The sequence below is a fragment of the Lutzomyia longipalpis genome, chromosome 4, assembly GCF_024334085.1.
Source record: "Lutzomyia longipalpis isolate SR_M1_2022 chromosome 4, ASM2433408v1".
NCBI lineage: Eukaryota > Metazoa > Arthropoda > Insecta > Diptera > Psychodidae > Lutzomyia > Lutzomyia longipalpis.
The window spans coordinates 11,082,169-11,105,861 of record NC_074710.1 but is presented as its reverse complement, the minus strand read 5'-3'; the positions used below and the strand labels follow the sequence as shown (position 1 = coordinate 11,105,861).

General features: G+C 37.5%; 4 protein-coding genes across 4 annotated transcripts in view; 2 read left to right on the top strand and 2 right to left on the bottom strand.

The window, feature by feature from the left end:
- The window catches only part of LOC129796090 (zinc finger protein 431-like), a 382,644-nt gene that overhangs the window by 225,930 nt on the left and 133,021 nt on the right, over positions 1-23,693 (bottom strand). The gene's annotated exons all lie outside the window — the stretch shown is intronic.
- LOC129796030 (uncharacterized) lies at positions 32-7,095 on the top strand. Its single transcript, XM_055837688.1, has 6 exons — positions 32-1,150; positions 1,818-1,945; positions 2,028-3,244; positions 3,759-4,000; positions 4,370-4,513; positions 4,592-7,095. Exons 1-6 carry the CDS (start codon positions 237-239, stop codon positions 5,976-5,978), a joined length of 4,032 nt encoding a protein of 1,343 aa, XP_055693663.1. The 5' UTR covers positions 32-236; the 3' UTR covers positions 5,979-7,095.
- On the top strand, positions 9,526-10,367 carry LOC129794507 (15-hydroxyprostaglandin dehydrogenase [NAD(+)]-like). The gene is made up of 2 exons (XM_055835259.1): positions 9,526-10,169; positions 10,250-10,367. The coding sequence occupies exons 1-2, from the start codon at positions 9,526-9,528 to the stop codon at positions 10,365-10,367; spliced, it is 762 nt and encodes a 253-aa protein (XP_055691234.1).
- On the bottom strand, positions 13,024-23,406 carry LOC129796036 (transient-receptor-potential-like protein). Its single transcript, XM_055837694.1, has 8 exons — positions 23,165-23,406; positions 21,140-21,467; positions 20,895-21,049; positions 20,580-20,817; positions 19,569-20,319; positions 18,212-18,878; positions 14,931-15,429; positions 13,024-14,851 (listed from the first exon to the last, which is right to left on the bottom strand). The coding sequence occupies exons 2-8, from the start codon at positions 21,167-21,169 to the stop codon at positions 13,526-13,528; spliced, it is 3,666 nt and encodes a 1,221-aa protein (XP_055693669.1). The 5' UTR covers positions 21,170-21,467; positions 23,165-23,406; the 3' UTR covers positions 13,024-13,525.

Sequence of the window (23,693 nt, the reverse complement as noted above, 5' to 3'; positions counted from 1 at the left end):
CTTCTGCGGACATACTCTCAATTTGTAGTGCGATTGGGTATCTGTGCGGTGCCACTGTGTGTGGGAAAGGTGTATTGTTGGTGTTGGGTCTACAGAGATTACAAAACCTGGTGAAACCCAAGGTTGGATTTTTTCTCATAACTCTCTGCCCGAATCGATACGGTGAGGTAGTTTGTGAGTGATTGGCGTAACAGGTGGTTCGTTAATTTAGGTGCTAAAAAAAAGCAGACACAGCGATGGATGTGCTTGCTCTTATGCAACCACTTGGAATTTTGGCTGCATCATTCGTGGGTTTCGTCGTTATCTTCAATAGACGCTCCAAGAAGCATCGTAGTGGACACTACACGCTACCAGGGTGGAATTTCTTCTTGAAACAGCGCTGGGCAGAAAGGAGACTCCGAAAGAGGTTTAAGGAGGAAGATCCCGGTGAAGAATTCTTCATCAGCCATCCCGATGATGAGGTACATGCCATTGAGAAGGACATCGGTGTTGAAAGTTTACAATTTTACGGAACTGACTCGCAGGGGAATGAGCTTCTTGTAAAAATTTCACGGAGAAAAGGTCGTGTAGCTGATGTAATTTTGAGTCTTCGTCTCGAAAGTGGGGAAACTCTGACGCTGCCCCAGCATCCCGATACGAGGATCTCCAGTGCAAACACCGAGGAAGCTTTCGAAGCAGCTGGTCTGCGATATGAGTGCCTTGTACCGAATTCCAACTGGCGAATTACCTTTGCTGGCTACCTGAGGCGTGAGATAAGAAAGACATGGTCCGCTGAAGTACATGACGATGATTTGATCTTCGTGCGATTCAACTTTATCTGGGGTGCTGCCAATGAACCCCTTTCATGGCCATGGAACTGGAGTCCAAAGATGATGGCTTCGGCACTTGCCACAGAGCCATGGCTCGATGGCAAGTGGATCAATATGGTGCCAATGAGTATTCAGGGTGTTGATCAGTTTGGATCTCTACGGGGGCAGATCACAATTGGCGAAAGTGCCCCAAAAGAGGTGGTACTTCCGGGAATTCGTGAAAAACGTTGGGGCATCGAGAGAACAGACTACATCCACCGTACTGCAAATTTCCTCGTTTCCTGCTACGATGGGCTAATTTTTACCCTAAATACGAAAAGTTTTAGCAAAGGACTCACGCAGTAAGTTAGTCTGCCACATCAGTTTCCTGTTAATACCTAATCTAGATTTTTTTAAAATTTCATTTAAAAGTCGACGAAAATTTTCTATTCTATCTTTTTTTCTATTATTTTCCACATAACGTGAAATGAAATGATATGAATATTCTCTCACACATTTTTCACGCATCAGCATATTTTTGCTTTTCAATCGTGATAACAACTCTGAGCTATCAATTTTCTCACATGTGATTTTTTTATGTATCTATATGTTCTGTAATCTCAGGCATTTCCATAACGGCTACATTATACGCTTAAAACCGATTTAGGAAATTTTTAAAATTTTTGTGCAACTTCCTTATTTTTTAAAATAAATTATTTAACAAAAAAATGAAAAGAGGACTTCAAAAAAAATCAGAGAAAATTATAAAATAAATCAAAAGGTTCTATTCTAATCCACTTCACTCCATGACTTAGAAATAAATAGAATTTCTGCATGAAAACTAATTAACAAAGATCACGGTACAGAATAACATGATGAGCATTGATAAAGTTTCCAAGCTTAAGTGCTTATAAAATTTGTGAGATGAAGAAGCAATTAGGAGGAAATTGTTGCACAACATTTCCCTTTCCCTTTTCACAAAATTATCTCTTTTAGTGTATCTTATGCAAATCTCCATTGTATTTATAGCGTTCAATCAGGACTGGTGCGTCTACCCTGTGGGGAAGTTTATCCCATCGACTGGAGTGATTTCCACATTTCAACTCTTGCTGAGCATCCAGCAAGTCTCCCAAGAGGCTTCACGTTCAGATTTTCCGGTGAGTTTGAGAAACTTTCCCACTTCTCTGTGGGTTTTTGTCTATACTTTTATACATAGCTCACAGTGATTCCCTTTGGCAGGTGCTGGGAGAACTTTCACTGTAGTTTTGCACTTTCTTCCTGAGAAAATTCTCCCTCTCCAGGGTGGTCGTCCACTAGAGTGGTTCTCACACCATGTTCCATTTGAGGTCACTGTAAATGGGATTCCTGGACGAGGGAGTGTACAACTCCACTACCCCGAATCATATATGGACATTAGTCTACCGCATCAACGTGAAGAACCGCGCATCCGGAAGCTGAGGTACAAAGAAATAAAACCCAATCCGGGAAAACTCGTGGTACGGCTATCCGATATAGATGCCCAGAGTGTTGCTGTAGCAGGGGGAAAGGGTGCTAGCTTAGCATTGCTAACATGTGCCACAGACAATGGCACATTTAGCGTTCCAATGGGATTTGTGGTAACATCATCAGCATATCGGCAACAGATGAATGGTGATCAAGACCTAGGACGACTGCTGGATAGACTTGTGGGAATTTGTGGGGAAGAAATCAAAGGGAACCTCCGAGAAGTTTGTGAGGAAGTTGTTGCAAAAATCCAAAGTATGGACGTAAAGATGCAAATTCGTCTTGCAATTGAGGAAGTACTCGGTGGGATAATACAGAGTGAATGTGAGGAGAATTCTGGGGATTTTGAAATTGTCCGGGAGATGAGGTATGCTATTCGAAGTAGTGGTATAAGTGAGGATGGTAGTGATGCTTCCGCAGCTGGTCAGAATGAAACCTTCCTTGGTGTGTCGACTGTTGATGAAATCCATCGTTCAATCGTCAAGTGTTGGGCCTCCCTGTACACGTACCAGAGTGTCCAGTACCGACGACAGAATATCCAACCAATCATTACAGAAATGGCCGTGGTTGTTCAGCAAATGGTAGCTGCTGATGTAGCAGGTGTCCTATTTACGCGGCACCCGTCAACTGGAAATCCCAGTCATGTGCTCATTACATCAAACTACGGCCTAGGCGAATCCGTGGTATCTGGTGAAGTTGATCCGGATGTCTTTGTCGTGAAGCGTAACTACCACGACACGAAATTCACATTGGTAGAGACAAAAGTTGGGAAGAAAGGATATAAGATCAAGATGGCATCAAATGGACAAGAAGTTGAAAAGATTCCCCTCGACGAGGATGTTCAGACATCAACTACCTTGAGTGAGAAACTTATTCAGAAATTTACGGAAATTGGTGTGAGGCTGGAAAAAATGTATGGGAATCCAAGAGATATTGAATGGGCAACATTTGATGTAAGAACGCTCATTCAAAGAAAGAATGAAATTCACTATTCAAGCAGACTTAAGATTCCTTAAGAAAGACTTAAATTTTCTAAAAATTCTTAAAGTTTTCTTAAGATTCTTTACGTTTTCATAAAATTTTTTAAGAAAAAAACTTAAGATTTTCTAAGAAATGTTTAAGATTTTTAAGTTTTTTTAAAAGAAACTTAAGATTTCTTCAGTCAGACTGATCGCTTTCGGACATTGGAATTCGTAAAAATCATCAAAAATATGCATTGTGCTTGACTTACTTATGAAATCTTAAGTTTTACTTAAGAAAACCTAATAATCTCACATTTTTCCTGAGAAATTTCGAGTTTTTTTTTTTAAAGAAAATCTAAGAAAACTTAAGACATTCTTAAGAAAACTTAAAGAATCTTCAGAAACCTTGAAGAAACTTAAGAAAACTTAAGACTGTCTGAATAGTGAATTTCAACCAAAATCTCCTTAACAGTTTATTTGAAAAGATTCCATTTTTTTTTTCAAGGGGAAAATTTACCTCCTTCAATCGCGTCCTATTACAACGTTGGATGCTTTCACGGATTGGGAGCTGGCTCATGAATTTGATTATCCCATAATGAGTCCACAGGATGCAAGATCGACGGCCAATGTACAGGAAGTTTTTCCCGGATGCACCGCTCCACTTTCCCTCTTCACTGTAGCCAAAATGATTGATGAGGCTAGTTTTACAGGTGCCACAGGTCTCAAAGCTTCCACGCGGTTGTTCAAGTAAGTTTCATGAATATTTTACCCACAAATATCATTGTTCTTTTAAGCAAAGAACATGAAGAGCATGCTAAAGGGATCATATCTTGCAAAAACAGAATGCTACGTAAATCACTTCTAACACAATTTCCGACAAAGATTTTTTTTCTAATGAGGAAAAGTTAAATGAAAATTTCATTGACTAAAAAAACATTTAAAAAAACTCAAGTAAACTATCCAGATAAATGCCCCTGTGCGCAACAAGTAGAGTTAGGTGGGGGACTTTATCCTTCGTAATCCGACACTTGTATTTCTGAATAATCATCACAAACCAAGAACTTTTTTTCCAACTACCACATGGGAATTTTAACAAGGGATTTTCTCATCTTGCAGTGTCTTTTGGATAACCATGTACCAGTTGGGCTTTGAAATGTACAATTTATTCCTACGGCAGCCCGACGAAAAAATTAGCATGCTCCACAAAGTATTCGGGATGGCTGTTCTTGGGCGGGATTTTATCACCAAAGAAGTTCTCAGGTGAATTTTATTCTTTCTATGACGCATAATTCTCATGTAAAACGATAAAGTAATTCAGGATGATTTTTTTTGCATCAGTATTGGGATTCATCGAAGAGGAATCACTGGGAATTGGATAAAGTTTAAAATGATGGTAAAGACCATCGTTCAGTTCTTCAATAATGGCAGCAGATCCGCCAGAGGGGTGTCCTTGACAAACTCATTCCGCAATGAATATTCCCCAGAAAGTCTTGAGAGATTCTCCACGGCTAGTGAACTCTACGAGGACATCACGAAGAATATGGTGCAACTGTATGAAATGTCTGGAATTCATGGCATTGTCTCCCAGGTTTCTGTGCTGTCACAGGTGGTGCTAATGATGATCATGGTGGAGGGAGCTGAATCATTCACCGAAGATCACTTCAATGATTTAGCAATTGTGCTCAAGTGCAGCAAAGAGGTGGAATCTGCAGAAATTCCCAAAAGTTTAGCTGAAATTGGACGTATTATCTACACAACTGGAAAAGCAGAGGAGTTCCACAAAATCCCACCGAAGGATGCAATTGGCTGGCTCGAACGAAACTGCCGGGAAGCTCATAAATTATTTGTGGAATTTATTGCCAAGAATCATCATCGAGGTCTCAAGGAATTCGATCTCGCCACAGAGACATGGGGAATGCGGCCGGAGATTGTCATTGAGATGATCCAAGCCAATGTACGCTTTGGAAAGGCTCCCACAGCAGCTGTTACCGAGGATAGTCGTGATATTGTAGATCAGTTGCGATCACCCAAGAAGGGACTCAGTAAATTCTTCCTACGACGTCTCGTGAGTCTTCTCAAGAAGTCCGTTCAACGCCGCGAATTATCCAAGAGCAACCTAATAGCCGTTGTGAATGAATTTCGAATGGGTTTCCGGCACTTGGGACGTCTTATGGTTGCCGAGGGGCGCCTACCGGATTTCCATTTGATATTCTACCTTGTTCCTGCGGAAATTGAAAGGCTTCTCCGGCGCCGGGATGCACGTATTGTACATAAAGCCTCACGCAGACGACGATTGCTCACCCAATGGGAGCATATTCAGTTCCCAGAACTCGCCACAGGGATTCCACGCCCCATAAATCATCAAGCTACAACACCACCAGATGGTGGTGAATGTATTGTACAAGGAACAACAGTCTACCCTGGACTAATCACTGCTCGTGCCTGTGCAATTAAGAGTTTCGCCGAAGTGGATCAAATTCAATCTGGCGACATTCTCATTACCTACAGCACTGATATCGGATGGAGCCCCTATTTTCCCATGCTGAGTGCCGTTGTGACGGAAATCGGTGGACTAATTTCCCATGGAGCTGTTGTAGCCAGAGAATATGGTCTACCGTGTATTGTGGCTGCTCGAGGGTCAACAGACTACTTCCGGACAGGTGATATGGTAACACTGGATGCAGGTAGAGGGGTGATCTTTCGAACAGAATCAGCACATTCGTGAACTTTGAACACTTTTAAACTTTAACTTTAAATTTTTCGATTAAAAAAAATTTAAAGAATATTTAGAATGAACGGAACATATCAGAGAAATTATGCCATTCTGAAGAATTAGATTTTTCTTCAATTTTCCGTCAAAAATAGAGAAATTTTCCAAATTTTCTGAAATATATTTGATTTTTTTACAAGAATTGTAATCGTTTTAGTAATGTACTTACTTTAGAATTAAGTTAATTTTATGATAAGTTGCCCAAGTTGTCTGATTTCTAATGGGACTTAAGCACGTTTTCTATGCTGTGTACCACACTAAAAATAACCAAATCTATGATTAAAAATATAAAATTTAATTAGTTGGTTGTGAGAATAATAAAATCTTGCTAGTCGATTTTTTTTAATTCAATTTTAAAGATAATGATTTGAGAAGGCAATCATTTCACAAAGCTATTTAATCATATAATTAATTTCTTATTCACCTATAAAATAAATAAAATATACAAAGAGAATAAAATTTTTTTTGAAAAAATCTAATGTTTTATCTTTTCGAAATGGTATTTAATTAATTTTCTAGTGCGAGAGGAAATTAAAACACTCAAACACTTCAAAAGCTCCAATAAAGCTCCCCATATTGCATATGAACAGCACAGTGAATTTTTTCATGATTTATTTAGCGTGGGTAGTTGCTTTTCGTCCCATTTCTATGCAACGCAATATACCATGTATGGTGAAAATGTAACATCATGAACCAAGAGGATTCACGATTTTTGTTCAAAAGTCCTCTTTATGGTTTATTTTAATCCACGATAGCCCCGAGGATAAAATGATTTTGAACACTTGATGTTTTATTCTCTGTTTTAGCTTGTTAATCAATAGCAGGAGGTGCAGTAGGACAGTCTTGTAAAAATTGTTCTAGTTCGGTGTCAACGATCAGAAAATTGATCAATTACAAGCTTGCAATTATTTGCAGCAGAAACTAAATAGTACATAGGTTATTCAGATAAAAAGCTCAGGGTATCAGGTATGTAGCAAAAAGCTACCATGTAGTCTTTAAATTTTCCATGTAATTTTCATACAAAAAAACGAAGAATGTCCTTTAAAATAAAACTACGAGCTTTAACACCAAATCTCAGTGAATTTTCACTAACCGCTATATAGAAATACTCTGAAATAGTCCGGAAATTGTGGGAGGATTTCCCTTCTCATATGCTTCTCATAATACTGTCTGTGAGTTCCTGTGCTGAAAAGGAATCGCCGGAGAAAGATGGGAAATGATATTAAAGAATATGGAGGTTTGACAGAAAATTCCTCCGGAATAAAAATTCCATTTGGTCTGTCAATATGAATCTCCATCAACCCCTGAGTCGTGTGTGCAACATTTAATATTTATTGATTTGAGAAAGGTGAATTTAGTGTTGAAAAAAAATCGAGACACTTCAATGTCTCACCCCATTAAAGGGGTGTGTTCCTGACACGACCAAAATGCAGAGATGCGTGGTGTGGGAGGTGGCTTGAGTGGGTGATTTTTATTAAGAATTGTGATTGATTAATGGTTCCCAAATGAATGTTGTGTGTGCGCAAGAGGGAATTTTCTCATCCATAATAGGATTTCTTGAGTGTTTAATCCTTAGAGGGAAAGTTTATCATTTTGTCTGGGAAAATAGAGGGATCTTCAAGTGAAGATGTGCATGAAGTCCTTGAGACTCCTCTTCTGTGTATAAAATGGGAATTGTGTTGCTGACCAAATCTGATGATGGGAAACATCAACAATGACTTTCCAATATTGCTGCAAGATTCACAAAAGATTTCTCTCCCTCTCTCCCTCTACATTCAAAGTATACACATCTTAAACGGGATAAATTTTCAACTTACGAGAAACTTTTCATATTCACGCGAGAGGTAAATGTGAAGTGGTATCTGTATTCACCCACAAAAGCTCCACAATTCATCCACTTCATTCGCCAACAAAGCTCAACTTCCTTCGAGAAATTACATTGAAAATTGCATAAGAATTGTGCGGAAAAATGAGAAAGTTAAACATGTGTGTTACTGACAATGGTATTACATTTAATTTGCATCCAAAGGAAGCGTCCAAGGAGTTTCCCGTTACGAGAGCTCCCAGGATGTGCATACGAGGATGTGAGAAATTATTCAAAAATATGCACATAACATACTAAAACGAGGAAGATCTCCAGGGAAAGCTATACGCGAGATATATAAAATACATACAAAAAGGAAATGCACGTGGATTTATTCATTGCCTCTAAAGGATTTTCACTTCTTCATCGCCCCAAGGGCTCCAAGATAAACCAAAGAAGGGATAAATTCAGGGGATTCAAACATGCAAATGCTTTAGATCTACCACACAATACTTATCTCATACTCATCTCAAAAATTTTCTAAAAAAAACCGAGATATATTCCTCCTGAGGCTCCTGAGATTGCAATTGATTATATGTACTTAATTAAAAAAAAATATGCATCTAAACCCTGCCTATTGATACAACTTACGTATTCTTTATTTAAGGTGTAAAAGGAAATACTACAAAAGTTACCACTTATTTATTTAAAAAACTACCAAAAAAAAACCTACAACAAAAAGGTTTATTAGAAAACTTCTTACAAAAGAGCTTTATCTACGTAAATATATGATGCCCCAATGACGTTACGAAGACTTATATACTTAACTACACGTCTAAAATCTGGTTTGTTTCAGTTTTATTGAAATTAACCAGAAAATAAAATTATTTATAAATAATATTTTACTAATTTACCCGGATAGCACTAACCCCCGGGCAAGTGATCGAAATTAATTTTTATATTTTGTGAATATTTAAGATATATTGGAGATTCGGTCAATTTTCAATGATGTGGGAGTCAAACTTATTTAATAAAATTTGAGAAGATGACAAGCAAATGTTTCTATTACATTTTGTATGAATGTATAACACCAGTTCCTGTTCCTTAGCCTATGTCCATGATTTTTGTTTTAAATCTTTGTGAACTCTAATACAAAATTGTCGAAAAAAAAAGTTCCCAACTAAAATCATTAGGTATTCCTTTTACAAAAAATGTTCATTTTCTGTGTTATCGATATTGAATGTTTTTTTAATCTATTGATAATAAAAACTAATAAGAAACTATCTGGCTAAATAAATCCGGAAGAAATCCATCATCCGCAAAAAAACTAAAACTGAGAATAAGAAGAAAAGATTATCTAAAACTCAAGGAGATTATCAAATCCAGGCTATCCGGTGATAGTAGGAGCTTTCATCAGGTTTAAATTGAAAAATCTAAAATTGTATATACCTACTTTTTTTCATATCAGGCGTATAAAATGTTACTGCAGACAAATGAAAAGTCAGTTCAATAACACGTATGAAAATATTTTACGTTGCTTCAACAACAAAAAATTGTGATTAATTGGCTTAATTTTATTATCTGAGAATTTCGTTAAAAAAATTAATGCTTTTAAAGACCATTAAAAGTGTATGCGCGGTATAAAAGAAGCCTAAAATTATTATAACAGTCAGAAAACTAAAAGAATATTGAGAGGTGATGGTGTTTCCTTGGGGCAACAGTGCTTTAGTTACTGGAGCCACTGGTGGAGTTGGACAAGCAATTTGTGAGCAATTACTCAAATATGGAATAGAGGATCTCGCGGTGGTGGATCTCAGTGCAAAAGAACCATCAATTGTGGGGAAATGGAGACAAAAGTATTCAAATACCTCCATAACGTACTTTAGTGTTGATGTGAGTTGCCAGGATGATCTTCAGCGTTGCTATGAAACTTTTGTGAAAGGCATCAAAAGTCTGGATATTGTTGTGAATTGTGCGGGAATTTTCAATGAGAATCATCCGAGAAAAATGGTTGAGGTGAATCTGTGTGGAACAATTGGATCAACACTTCTGGCTATGGAGTACATGAGGATGGATGGGGAAAAGGGAAGGGGTGGTGTTGTGGCCAATATCTCATCCATCGCAGGGATTCTTCCTATGAGTAGAGCTCCAACGTATAGCGCTACAAAACACGCCATTGTTGCTTTTACGCGATCCCTAGCACTGGGGCACAATGACAAAGGGATAAGATTTCTCACTCTCTGTCCAGGAGGTGTACTGACACCATTATTGCTGAGTATGAAGTTCTTGGATTTGAAGACTATTGAACTCTTCAAAATATTCAAAACGTTTAGAATTCAAAGGTAGGTTTTCTTTTGATATCAATTTCAAAGGACATTATTTTTGATTAAAATATGTTTGTTTTTTTTACTTCTCTATATAGCGCAAGGAGTGTTTCTCAGGCGGTAGTCAGTATTATAGAATGTGGGGAGAATGGAAGTGTTTGGATCATCAAAAATGGAAAATTGACTGAATATACTAAACATCAGATTAATATATAATTTATGTAGTATGTAAAATTAAAACTTTAAATGACAATTTAATTTGACTTTTTCTATGCACAATTTCTATCAAAATATTTTCGTTAAACAATTCTAATAAAAAGATACTATAACACTTTATAAAAACCACATTTTAGCAAAATTAAAATTATATTGTTATGCCAAGGCAGGGGGTGTTTATCTGTCGAATATTTTGATTTATTTTGCGAATTATCTGATTATTGTAAAAAAAATCCGAATATTTCCATTCACATTTAGATAAACATGCATTGCTGCTAAAAGTCGAAATTTAGCATTGAATTTAGTACTTTATTGGCTCAATTTAGTACCTTTTGGACATTAGCATTTTTAGGAGATTTTGATATTCAACTTAATCCTTTTTTAGAACTAAAAACCAAATAAGTTTTTCATCATAAATTTAGTAGGTACTTTTTTCTTAGCTTTTATTTGGTACTTTTTAGACATGAATTTGATCTTTTCAAATTCGAATTTAGTATTTTTTTAAAATTTTGATTATTAATCCTTCTTAATTTTTTTTGAATTTGATCCTCATTCTGAACCTTTTTGGAACTAAAAACCAAGTAAGTCTTTTCAGCTTGAGCTTTGTAAATTTTAGAAATGAATTTAGTACTTTTAAGCTTCAATTTAGTACATTTGGGATTTAAAATTAGCACTTTTTGTACTTTTACTCTTCACTGTGAGCTTTTTTTAAAAATGAGAAATGTTTATTTTGGCGAATCTTCTGGAGATCCGAATATTTTTATTCAGATGAACACCCCTTGTGCCAAGGTTAACATGAATTATTACCGAAAAGAAAAAAAAAAGTAATAAAATTATTAAAATTACCCATATTGAGTAGATTTACAAAAAATATACTAAAAATACAAAATCAAAACATCGAGCAAAAACTTTGTTTGCTTCTCTTAATTAGCATACTTAGCCATTAATAAATAAATTAACTATTTTTATTTGAAAATTTAATGCAAAACCGACGCAAGTATTTATTTAAATTTAAACATTAAAACATTTATTTTTAAAAATTTTCACATAACACAAATTCATGAAACTTTAACTGCGTTTTGTGAAGCGAAAAAGAAGGTGGGATGAGAGGGAAATGCTGGCATTTCAGGAGAGATGAATGATATGGTGGATATATTGTGAAAAGGATTTACACCCCGTTGGAAATGTATCATCGCATCTTTATACACAACACCCCACTTTTCTTCATGGATAAGCTCCCTATGGAGGGGAATTTTTTATTTAAATATCCCAACATTTTTACATAAATTCATATATATATTTTTTATTTTATTATTTCTTCCTGCATAGCGTTATTCAAATTTAATTCCCACACATCATACGCGCTTGGTTTTATGGGAATTTCATGCTAAATATCCGGCAAAAATGTACTTCAAGAACCCTTATTTTAAATTGACAATGAATTTCAGGGAGTTCCCTTTGTTACATTCACCTAAAACTTCCTTACAATATCTTCGGAATAAATTTAATTAAATTCACAAAAAAAACTAATTACTCTGTGTTAATTTTATTAAGGGAAGAGTTAATGCTGCATTGAAAGATTCATGGTGGAAAAATATTGTTTTAGTCGCTTTTAGCAAATTCAATCAAAATTAATGGAAGAAAAGCGCTGAAAGAGAATGTAAATTTTCCCATCTAAAAAAAGAGTGAAAAGTTTATGAGAGTGCGAGAAAAATGCTGAAATGAGAATTTTTCTATTCAATTAATCTATATTAAAAATTTAATTAATTTAAAGGGTAAGAAATAGAAAAATGAAAAGTTTCCATTTGAAAATTTTCAATTTGAAAGTTTTATCTAAGGAAAAGTCGTTAAATTAATTAATTTTTTATGAACTGGATGCAAAGTTCAGGCTTTTTTGGTAGGGGAGACCGGGGTAAAAAAAGTCAATTTGCATAAATCCTTATCTGCAGGATTCCCCAAGGACAAGAAAATTTCCTCGATAGGTCATTCTTATAGGAAATTTCCTTGCCTACAACTTTGTCTCAGACCACTTTTCTCTATCTCCACGGGAAATATGAGTTTTCGAGCTTTTCCTAAACCCTTCCGCTTCTGACTTTTTTTAAACGCGGCGGGTAAATATAGTCACCAGTTGGCTAAATAAAGTCGGTCGAATTTTCCGACATTTCCAATGATTTTCCACCTGAGAGATTGATAGTAGTTGATAGCTAAACTTCTCACCTTTTGATCCGCGACAAGGAATTTCACTTTTATACGCACTAAAACAGAGAATTTTGCGTTTTTCTCACACACGCCATTTTGCAACAAATGGATAGAAAATATGTCGAAAATTTCGAACTCCCATATGATTTACATGGGTTGACCCGATCTACCCCAAGGGGTATGTTTTGATTCAAATAATTGTACAGAAAAATCATTAAAAGTTAATATTTCCTTTCTTATTCTGACGTATTGATTTTTTATGTTGCTATAGGCTTCCGGTGTTCGTCAGAGGAAAATTCCCGCTCACCCAAGGAAAAGCAGCAATTTATGCCAAAGCTTTCGAGCCCAATTGTGGCTCTTCTTCAGTGGCTGAAAGGACACATTTATTTCAATACATTGAACATAAGTTTTTTACATAATTACATAATTTTACTCAAACAATAAAAGTTAATGAAAAATACACCTTGGCAACGTTTTCTGCACTAACCCAGGTAGTGAGAAAAATTATCAGATTGGAAAACTACTAAGGGAAAAGTATCGAAAAACGCGTTTTTCCCAATACGCAAAAGTTTGGGAAATGGACCAAAAATTTATTTTCTTTTCTAACTCCTAAAGTACTGATCGCATAACCTCCAAATTACTGTCAAAAATTATAGGTTGGTAGGGCTTTCCACCAGAATTTTTTCCGATTTTTCCGATTAATAACTTCGGAGAAATTGGCATTTGAAAATTCGAAAATGACTTTTTTTACCCCGGTCTCCCCTACCTGGAAGACTTGACTTGATTTAGGAGGGAATAGATTGACCTGCATGGTCCAAATAAATATTATAAACATGAACCATATTTCTGTCTTTTAACGTAAGATTTGGATACGAGCAGACAATGCAGATTTAAAACTAAATTGTTAAAAAATTTTCCCAGATTGATTAACCTTAGAAAATCTCGAAAGGAAAATTCAATTAGAGCCATCCATCCTTAGGTTGCTTTCTGGTAGGCTTCACTGATCGTATGCTTGGTGGAGGCGATGATGCGGCTTTATTGGCATCCTTTGAGGGTTCTCCATGACACTTTTCCGGAACTAATTTCTCCCTACTTCCGGAAATACCAGGATCTACAGGCAAAGATCCGAGATTTGGTATTTCTTTGGGAATTGTAGGAACACTGCTTCTCCGGGCAGTTGAACTCGGTTCCTGAATCACAGGGGGTGGTTGTTTGCTGGGAGATACTTGTTTAGGTGGGGTGCCTCCTCTTGGTGGTACAGGTTCAATTTTTGACGGTGGCGGTGGAATCATTCCCTGTCCAGGTGTTGGTTTAGCAGCAAGTGGCCGAGAGACAGCAATATCCCCAGCTGTTGGAGCCTTTCGCTTAATTACCTTATAAGGATTGGAAGATTCATCAGTAAGTGTCTCTTCGGGTGATCTCACACGATTCTCCGGGCATGTGATGAGGATCTCAGGAGGTGGTGATGTTGTCGGGGGTGAGCTCACTGAAGGAGGCGACGTTACACTAGGCGGTGGAGATGCTACAGAAGGAGGAGATGCTACACTGGGCGGTGGAGATGCCACAGATCGAGGCGTTGAGGTTGATTTTGAAGGTGGTGATGTTACTTCAGTTGAACTTTTGGTTGGTGGTTGTTTTGGCACTTCCTTTGGTGTTTTCGCCGCAGGAATTTGCGGGGAAGATTTCGGTAATTTGCCTCCCTTAGATGTTCCCGGGAGGAGCTGAGCCGGAGACATAGCACGACTCAATGCTGCTGGAGTCAAAGTATTCATTGGGGATGTGTCATCAATCTCCTCTTTGATATTCTTAAGAAGTTCCATCAGGGAATTCGCTGTGGGATCAACAAGTTCAATTGGAGAAACACTCCCACTGCGATGATGGGGGCTCCGTTCCACGAGCTTTCTAGCCTCCTCCATGGCACGCAAGAGATTCTGTTGATTCTTAAAACTCTCGCGTTTCCGGCAACGGCCAATTTGTGAATTACTCTGAATGCCAACTTCGTGAATAACTTGACCCCATTTGTGGGCTGTGGAAGCATGGGCCACTTGCTGAGCTACACGACGGAACTTTGCAAGTCCTGTCTCCACCACAGGTTCGGGGATTTCATCTTCAGCCTCAGGCCCCACAGGGGCTACCTGGAAGTCCTTCATGAGACGTCGTTCCCACACCTTCATCCTCTTCGCCAGGACTGTCTTCTCCTTGCGCTCAACAATTGAAACATCCATCCCATTTCGACCTAAAACCTCAATTAACTCGTATCGCATTGCTGAAATTTCCATTTTCACCTATTTAATGTGAAAATGAACAAAAAGAAAAGGAAAAATTAAATATTTGCAGCAAAGTTAAAGGCTATTTATTACTGACCTCATTGATATCATCCTCAGTCACCATGTCCTCCTCACATTTCCTGTGCATGGCTGATACATATCTCCACACAAGAGCCCTGATAACAGTGGTATACCTATGCTCACGCTCCTTTTCTTCCTTCCTTCGTATCGTGGACTTCCTCTCAATGGGCTTCTTCTTCTTCTTCGAGCACCCAAGGAGTCGCATAAGAAGCTTCGTTGTGGGGAAAATATTAAATGGTGGCGGGAGTGTTGAGCTATCCTCAAAATAACTCATCCATAGCTTTGTCCGTGCAAATTTCCATTCTGTGTCCGAATGCTCATCAATCATGGCATATGAATTGGACATCATGGCAATAAGGAGATTCAAGAGGACAATCACATTGATAACACTGTACGAACCGAACATAAGGAGCCCCCAGAAGCGCGTGTAGGATTTAATGCCCGTCAATTCGAACGTCTCAAGGTCCACCATTCCAAAACTAGCCCAGAAGAGTGACTGCGATGACTCAAAGAGGCTACACAAGTATGCAAGAAATGCAACTTTTTTAATGGAAAAATTTCTCCAAGATTTGTGTGAAGATTATAATCCAATCTACGGGATTAAAGTCATCAACTTCTTATGATAAAACGTGAAAATTTAAATGCATTAAATAAATTTCTAGCAATTTCTCCGTGCAATTTATCCATCGCGCACGAAAATTTTATCTTTCACAGCGTGAATCTACTTTAACAATTTTGCCAATTTATCTTGCACCAAATTCAGTAGGAAAAGGAAAAATCACTTGAGTTGAGTTTAAAGGAGAATAAATTCTACAGTTGCTGTATTTTAGAGAAAAGGACAATTTGCTAAGATTCATTTAAACTTAAGGCGAATATTTGAACCAATATAGTTTTAATCTCAATCATTATAAATCTCTTGTCTTATTTAAATATTTCTTATTTGATTTTTAACGTCTATTTCAATCAAATATAAATAAAAAAATATTTCTTTAAAAAAAACCTCCTTAAGGGGGGTTTTTCTTGGGAAAATTGTTAGAATTTACACATTTTCAATATTTAATTTTTCTTGAGGTTCTTCTTAAACTTGGTTTTCCAATTTTGGTTACATTTGTAGCCTAATTATTGAAGAGTAAGAAAATCACTTTTCGCCATCTTAGGTGCGACGCCATCTTGAGATTTTCCGACTTTTCCACAACTGCTCTAAAACACAAAGTTAGGTTTTCCTCAGGATCTACTGGGTGGATTTTGATGGGCTAAAAAGCAAATGGAAGAGGAAATACTAATGCAGATTTTGATGTACCAGAATTTTGATTTTCCATTCTGGGGCTGAGAAAAGTGGAAATGTACGGGTAAGCTGACCAAGCTTACGGGAGCTGTGTTTCTTTCAGTGTACCAATTTTGTGAGAGCAAACTAGAGCGTAAATTAATTTAAATACGCGCAAAGTCGGGAAAAGTTGAAAAGTCATCCCCCAAGAAATCTTTAAAACGCCATATCTCGGGAACGGCTCCATAGATTTTCGAGTTTGAGCTATCGTTGGAAAGGTCTTGACCTCAACTATAATATATTAAAATATGAAGTAAATCGATAATGGCATTTTCGAAATATTCGAGTTCGAAATTTTCGAAAATTTTGATTTTGACTTTAGCGCCTCTCGCGGTCATTTCTCGAACTTGCAATGTTCTAGACATTTGTAGGGCTTCACGAAACCTTTCATTTGCACTTAAGTTGATCAAAATCGGACTTGTAGAACCCGAGATATGACATGCCAACTTTGGAAGGCTATATCTCGAGAACGGAGACATAGATTTTCTTCATTTTTGGCATGGAGCTAGATAATATGGTCAGCTATAACATATCAAAAAATGAAGCAAATCGATAATGGCGTTTTCGAGATATTCATCGAAAACTCATCGAAAATTTTGTTTTTGATTTTTGGCCCCCTAGCGGTCATTTTTGAAACTTCAGATGTTGTAGAGAGTTGTAGGGCTTGTTGAGATCTTTCATTTGAGCCTGGGTTAATCGAAATCGGTCAAGCCGTTTTCGAGTTATGGTCGATTTTCGATGAAAAATTGTGGCGGCCATATTGACTAAACGGCTTGACCGATTTTCGAAAGTGAGATATCGTTGGAAAGCTCTTGATGGCCCCTACAACATATCTAAATTTCAGATTTTTAGCTATTACAGGGGCTGAGATATAGCGAAAACAAAATTTTCAGGTTATCCAAAATGGCGGACGGGGGGGTGGGGGGTAAAATTTGACATCATAATCGGATGTCTTCCGGTCGATATTTAAACTTTGCCGTTTACCGCAAGTCTCTATCTATTACCGTTCTCTTGCAATTTAGCGTTAGGTTCCGGCCGGCCGGACGGACGGACGGACGGACGGACGGCCGGAAAAAAAATTTTTTGGCGCATACGTTTTTTGGAATGTGGGGAACCTAATTCGTGCTCATCCCAAGTTTGAGCCCGATCTGACGACTTTCGATTTTGCTCGGTACACAAAAGCTGTGTCTGAAAGAAACACAGCTAAAATGTGACTTTTCTTCAGACATTTTTGACATTTTTCCACTTTCTTCAGCCCCAGAATGGAAATTCAAAATTCTGGTACATCAAAATCTGCATTAGTATTTCCTCTTTCATTTGCTTTTTACCCCATCAAAATCCATCCAGTAGATCCTGAGAAAAACCTACCTTTGTGTTTTGAGGAAAATCTCAAGATGGCGTCGAATCTATGATGGCGGAAAGTGATATTCTTACTCTACAATAATAAGTCTTTAAATGTGGCCAACACTTAAAAACCAAAATTTACGAGAAACCCCAAGAAAAATTAAAATATTTAATTTCACCAACTCTCAAAAGAGACCCCCTTTAATAGAAATTAATACAAATTTGAGTAATCCAAAGATTAATAAGTTGTTGAGCTAAAGCAATATTCATGAATTTGAAGAAAAAAATTAAATACAGTCGTGATCGTGCAGTAGGACCGTCGTCAAAAAAAGTTCTCCGCGGTAAAACGGCTGCAGAATGAGGAATTTCGCCTTCGCAGTTGGAAAGGTAGGATACCAATTGTCCTACTACGAAGGCAAAATTCCTCATTTTGAAGCCGTTTTACCGCGGAGAAGTTTTTTTGACGACGGTCCTACTGCACGATCACGACTGTACTAAATTATTAAAAATTTAATTTAAATGTTTTCCACAATTAACACGAAAATTATTTCTTAAAGAATTTCTTAAATCTAAAAAGTCTGTCTGCTTGTTTAAAAGAAGGAGAAAGGAGAAGAAAATCTGCCACTTACTTTCCAAATCTCCGCCATCGCATGCATGCGTCAGAATGGGCATTCCAGTCCGGTAATCCTCCAGGAAGGGAGTAGCACTTCTTCTTTTCGAGATCCGCAAAGTACCACAGTAACTGATTGAGACCGCATGCAAAGGCAAAGAGAACGAGGGAGTAGATGAAGAAGAACTTAACAATATCAATAACCATTCTGCCCAGAGAGATTTGAAGAGGACCCAGGTGTGGATTGATGGAGAACAAATGAACAAGCTTCAGGGCTGAGAAGATATTTGCAGCCGCAAAGAGCCCTTCAGCAATGAGTTGAGGATCAAAATCATCCCAATGCTCACGCGCAATGTAGGCCGTACTGGGATCACGACTAATCTCACTATATTGCTGAATGTATGCAAATACCCTGAGGCATGCGACGAGACAATACAGGAAGTTCCGCATGAAGTCAATAAAATTCCACATATTCCGCAGGTAGCTCTGAATACCCTCAGCAAAGATTTCCTGTGTCTCCTCCCAAATGAATCCCAGCACATAGACAACAACGAGAAGTTCAAGGTACGTTGGTCCATTGCCACGTTGTCGCATTAGCTCCTCCTCGAGAGCTTGGCGCATACTTTCAGTTCCAAAGAGAAGAATCACCTGAACTTCCGCTCGTTGCGATACGAGAATCAGTAAAACTGCCCGGGAAAAAGTATAAATGGGAAATTATTGATGAATCTCTGCATTGGATGGGTGGAAAATTGAAACTACATAAAGCTACAATGTCATCGCATTACCCGAAGCGATTAATTTAATTTAATTTCTCAAGAAAGGGCTTTTGTATATGATTGTTTCATCCATTGCATTGCATATACTCAAAGAGCTTCTTCAAAAGCGATTTATTAGTGAATTGCAAAGGGAGGAAATTATGCAGAAAATCCAAAACAGTTTGCTTCAGAACGTTGAAGACATCTGAAGATTTATCTATCAATCAAATAGATCAAATGAAATTTTCAGTTCATTGATAAATATTAATTTTCTTTAACCCCTTTACGACAAAATTAAACTTTGATTGAAACATTGAAGAGTTTTCTTTGGCCCCTTCTGCTAAAAATTAATTTTTGATTTAAAAAAATTAAAAATAAACAAAATTATTTAATAAATTTGCAAAAAAATATAATTTTTTATTGCGAAAGAGCAAAATTACGAGCTTGCTTATTGCTGATTTTCTGCCAAAATAGATTAAATTTCCAACCAGATATCTACCCCTTTTGTATCAAAAAGATGTTACCAAGTCTTCACAACTTCTTATACCCGAGCACTATTGCACCATCTTTTTAGCCTAAGGTGGAATATATCAAAGAAATGCAAATACTGAGGAAACTCACAGAGAAAGAAGAGGTATGACGATGCATGGATGAGGAACTTCATGAAGGGCTTCCTCATAAGTTCTGCCGTTGAGCAGGTGGGTGCCACCATGTATAGAGTGCAGTAAAATGGGAAAAGCACTGCCACGCGCACACATATCATCATCTTCTGCATTGCAGATTTACGCCGAAACCCAGGTACACCCTCGTACCAGAGTGCAGCCAGTAGTTGCTGGATGTTTGGATGCGCCACAAATTTCTTCTGCTTGTAATCAATAGCAAGCTCCAGGCGTGCCAATTTCATTGTATCCCCATCCATGTACGGCGGTGATTCGGGATCATGATTGAGAATAATTGCCAACTCCTGGCTACTTCGTGACTGATCCAGGAGATCCACAGCAAATTGCTGACACTGCCGCCGTAGCTCTACGTAGTCTGATTTACATTCCTGTTCGGCAAGAGCGAGATTTCGGAGCTCCCATGATAGCTTGAAGGCTGTCAAGAGGGGATCCGGAGAGCTGAGTGCCATCAGTGATGGACTAGACAAGGCGCGGTATTCATTGACACGAGACAGGGAGTATCTGAGGGAGTCCTCGGACGATTGCCTAATACACTCCTCACAACCACATTTTACATCATGCGGTGTGGGTATTGTGGCCCCCCGATCTAGGAGGATTTTTAGGATTTCGTAATTATTGCGATGGGCAGCTAGAGTCAGGGGGGTGATGTCTGGGGTGAACATTGCAGTGTTGATGTCAACTTTCTGCCAGCTCTATTGTGCGTAAAACAAAAAGATCATTTCAATTGCAAAAATTAAAAATTAAACCCTTTAATGGTCCTTAAAGGGTTACAAAAATAATCTACAAACTAACGCAACTGCTCAGAATAATATCCAATTTACTAAGGAGCATATATGAAATTCCGGATGTTTCCATTAGGAAATCCATGCGGAAATTGCAACAAAGTAATTCTGAGTGATTAAGAATTAATAGCAACCGGATGAAGGAGAAGGTGATAAATTGAATTACTCACGTAGAGTTCACCCTCTTTGTGGATGAGTTCCTCGTGCTCCAGTAGGAGCTCCACAGCCTCCACGAATTCCGCATTGATGGCCTGAAGGAGGGCATCTCGTGTTTCAACGCCCATAATCACAAGGAGTTCAACCATCTCGAGATTTTCCCCATCAATGGCGAGGGTGAGTGCTCCCCTCCCGAGGGAATCCATACAATTGATGTTGAAGTGGTGCTTCCGTGCTGCTTTCTGGAGCATCCTGTTGATGAGAGAAACACCCTGGTTTTTTTTTTCTAGGGAACGTACAGCTAAAAGGGAGAAAAAAATCAAACAAACCTCCGGACATTGGCTAAATCACCCCTTTCAACGGCCAAAAGGAATTTCTTCTCATCAATAGTTAGGGGTTTTGGTAAATCCAGCGCCAAAGCAAATTCACTGAGATTGCCAATTCCGGGTACCGGTGATGGTGGTACTTCCACATCAACACTCACCTTCCAAAAGAACAAACGAGTTTATAGAGAAAACGGATGCAAATTCTTCTGGGAGAAAAGGATTCACAACAATCAAACCAAAGAACTTACCGAATCCGAATCTTTTCTATCATTTCCCATTTTCCTGCCGTTTGGAACTCTTTTTCTTGCACTTCAAATGCTAACACCCTCTCTCATTCCTGATATACCTCTCTATGCCCCTTTAACCCTTTTATCCCTCCTGTGGAGGTGTTGAAGAATTAAAAAGAAAAAAAAAAACACACAAAAGATACTAAAAATCACTTGAGAAAATCCCTTCTTATCCGCAAAGATTTTTCTTCAACAAACACAAATATTTGTGTAAAAGAACATCCGCAACCCTTAGGGCAAAAGGTCCACTTTTTTGTTCGGCGCACCCAAGCAAAAGTCAAGGAAGTAGCTGGAGAAAAAAAGGCAAATTGCCGCTAAATGGTCTCCATTCCCAAAATGCTAGTGGATCGAGAAAAGCAAACCGAAGGGAGTTGTGAGGAAAGGAAAATTCTTTAAAGAATGCCAAACGATGGAAAGGGAAGTTCTTTTTTCTATTAGAACTCCCTGCTAGGGGTGAAAAAGAGCCCGAGGATAGTGATAAGAATTCCCAAATCTTGATGTTTTAAATGAGTTTTGATGGAGACGATGGAGAAGTAGTTCCTTTAGAAAGAAAATTGCGTGGCCCTTTCGCTCATATAAAAATCATTGCCAGTGATTCTTGAAGCTTTTAATTTTAAGACATATTTTGCATTATCTATATAATAAAGAAAGGATTTCGTGTCTGTACAGCTATACAAATCTACACCGTTTGACCGATCGTGATGAAATTTGGTACAGAGACTCCTTATATCAGGCGCTTTCGAATGGCCGTATTCATTTCCCCCCCAAAGCCCCCCTTCAGGTAGCCCCCATATAAAAGTCATGCATTTTTTGCAAATTTTTGAATTTCGCGCCCGATATGTTGTATGAAAATGATTTCTTCTCTTTGCAAATTTTTTCTTTTGGGATCGATAAGTGGCCCAAATCTGCCTTTAAACCATCATAATTTATTTTCTCTCTGAAATTTGCGCGAAGCGCAACAAATCCCCGCGAAGCGGGGCGAGGTAAATTGGAGCGAAGCGACAATTTACCTCGTTTCTTTAATAGAAAGAGTTTTATTTAAAAATCTCATTAATTACATTAAGAAAAAAAAAGGTAAGCTTTTCGAGCTTAGATTAGGTAACCTTGTGAAAGGTTCAATTTGAATTTAGCTGTGTTTCTTTCAGACACAAGTAATTCCTTTGTTAGAAAAAAATGACAAATATTTCTTTTTAATTAATTTTCCCATAAATAGGGTTAAATTTAAATTTAAGGATAAGATAATAATATTGCTCATTGTCAATAAAATCCTTTTGAATCCCAAAAAAAACTATTTTAATTACAGTCGTGCTCTCGTGGTAGGACCGTCGTCAAAATGACTTCTCCGCGGTAAAACGGCTTCAGAATGAGGAATTTTGCCTTCGCAGTGGGACAATTAGTATCCTACCTTTCCAATAGTACTAATTGTCCCACTGCGAAGGCAAAATACTTCATTCTGAAACCGTTTTACCGCGGAGAAGTCATTTTGACGACGGTCCTACCACGAGAGCACGACTGTAACCCATTTCTGTCGGTTGTCTATTAACTTACAATTAGAGAATTTTATTGCCTACCGTGGAAAATTCGTTTTTCTTTTTTAAATTGTCAAAAATAAATTCTATTTGACCTGTCGTGAAATATTCCTTTTACAGAAAAATTATATTTTTTTATGGATTAAAAAACGATGAAATAAGTGAAATAAGTATCTTTGAAACGAAAAATAAATTCAGCAATCTCTAGTAAAGAGTTTCAGATAGTGATCATAGAGTCACAAAAGGGTTAAAACAGTAGAAAAACACAATTCAATTAAAATATCAGACAATAGAGACGAAACAACGTGAGGAATATCACAAATTAATCCACACAAAAATAAAGAATGCTAAAAAGTGTACTAAATTGCCCCATTGTACCCTAAATTACGCACAAAAGCTCATTTTATCTAATTTTCATTTTTAACTGAATTTAAAATCACCATCACCCCCTTCACACCTTATTAAATTCATTCACAGAAGGATATTTCAATAAAAGTCCAAATTATTATTAAATCCATTATTTGCACAAAACGATTGTATGCAGTTTGATTATTGCTCGAATATTTTTATTGTGACACAGCAATGAGCAAAAAAACAGATATTATTCATAAATAAATCACACAGAAAAAAATTAATTGACCAATAAAAGCACTTTAATAAAAAAAAATTTTATCCGCGAATTTTTGGCGTCAAAAAGCCACTCCGACAGTCACTGAAATGATGTCCGGAGTGCATTGAGTATTTATAGGTGCTGAATGGTAATTCAATTAGGTGTGCAAGAATACCTGGTGCAGTAGAATAGGATTTGTAGGTCAATATTTTTTATATATTTTTTTTGTTGTTTTCTATGGGTTTGGATCGATACGCATAGGTTATGGAACTGTTGTAATTTTTATCACGTGAAAAGTAAAAATAGCACAGAAAGTGCGTTGTAAAAGCCTTGAGGGGCGTGTTTCGTAAGAAAAAAATCAACATGGTAAAGGTAC

Excerpts from the sequence above, each read along its gene's own strand:
- LOC129796030 (XM_055837688.1), top strand. The coding sequence starts at position 237 with ATGGATGTGCTTGCTCTTATGCAACCACTTGGAATTTTGGCTGCATCA. Across the intron at positions 1,151-1,817 it reads TTTAGCAAAGGACTCACGCA|CGTTCAATCAGGACTGGTGC; the intron begins GTAAGTTAGTCT and ends TTGTATTTATAG. Across the intron at positions 4,001-4,369 it reads GCTTCCACGCGGTTGTTCAA|TGTCTTTTGGATAACCATGT; the intron begins GTAAGTTTCATG and ends CTCATCTTGCAG.
- LOC129794507 (XM_055835259.1), top strand. The coding sequence starts at position 9,526 with ATGGTGTTTCCTTGGGGCAACAGTGCTTTAGTTACTGGAGCCACTGGT. Across the intron at positions 10,170-10,249 it reads AAAACGTTTAGAATTCAAAG|CGCAAGGAGTGTTTCTCAGG; the intron begins GTAGGTTTTCTT and ends TTCTCTATATAG.
- LOC129796036 (XM_055837694.1), bottom strand. The coding sequence starts at position 21,169 with ATGGGAAATGATAGAAAAGATTCGGATTCG. Across the intron at positions 21,050-21,139 it reads ATAGAAAAGATTCGGATTCG|GTGAGTGTTGATGTGGAAGT; the intron begins GTAAGTTCTTTG and ends TTCTTTTGGAAG. Across the intron at positions 15,430-18,211 it reads CGATGGCGGAGATTTGGAAA|CCTCTTTGAGTCATCGCAGT; the intron begins GTAAGTGGCAGA and ends ATACTTGTGTAG.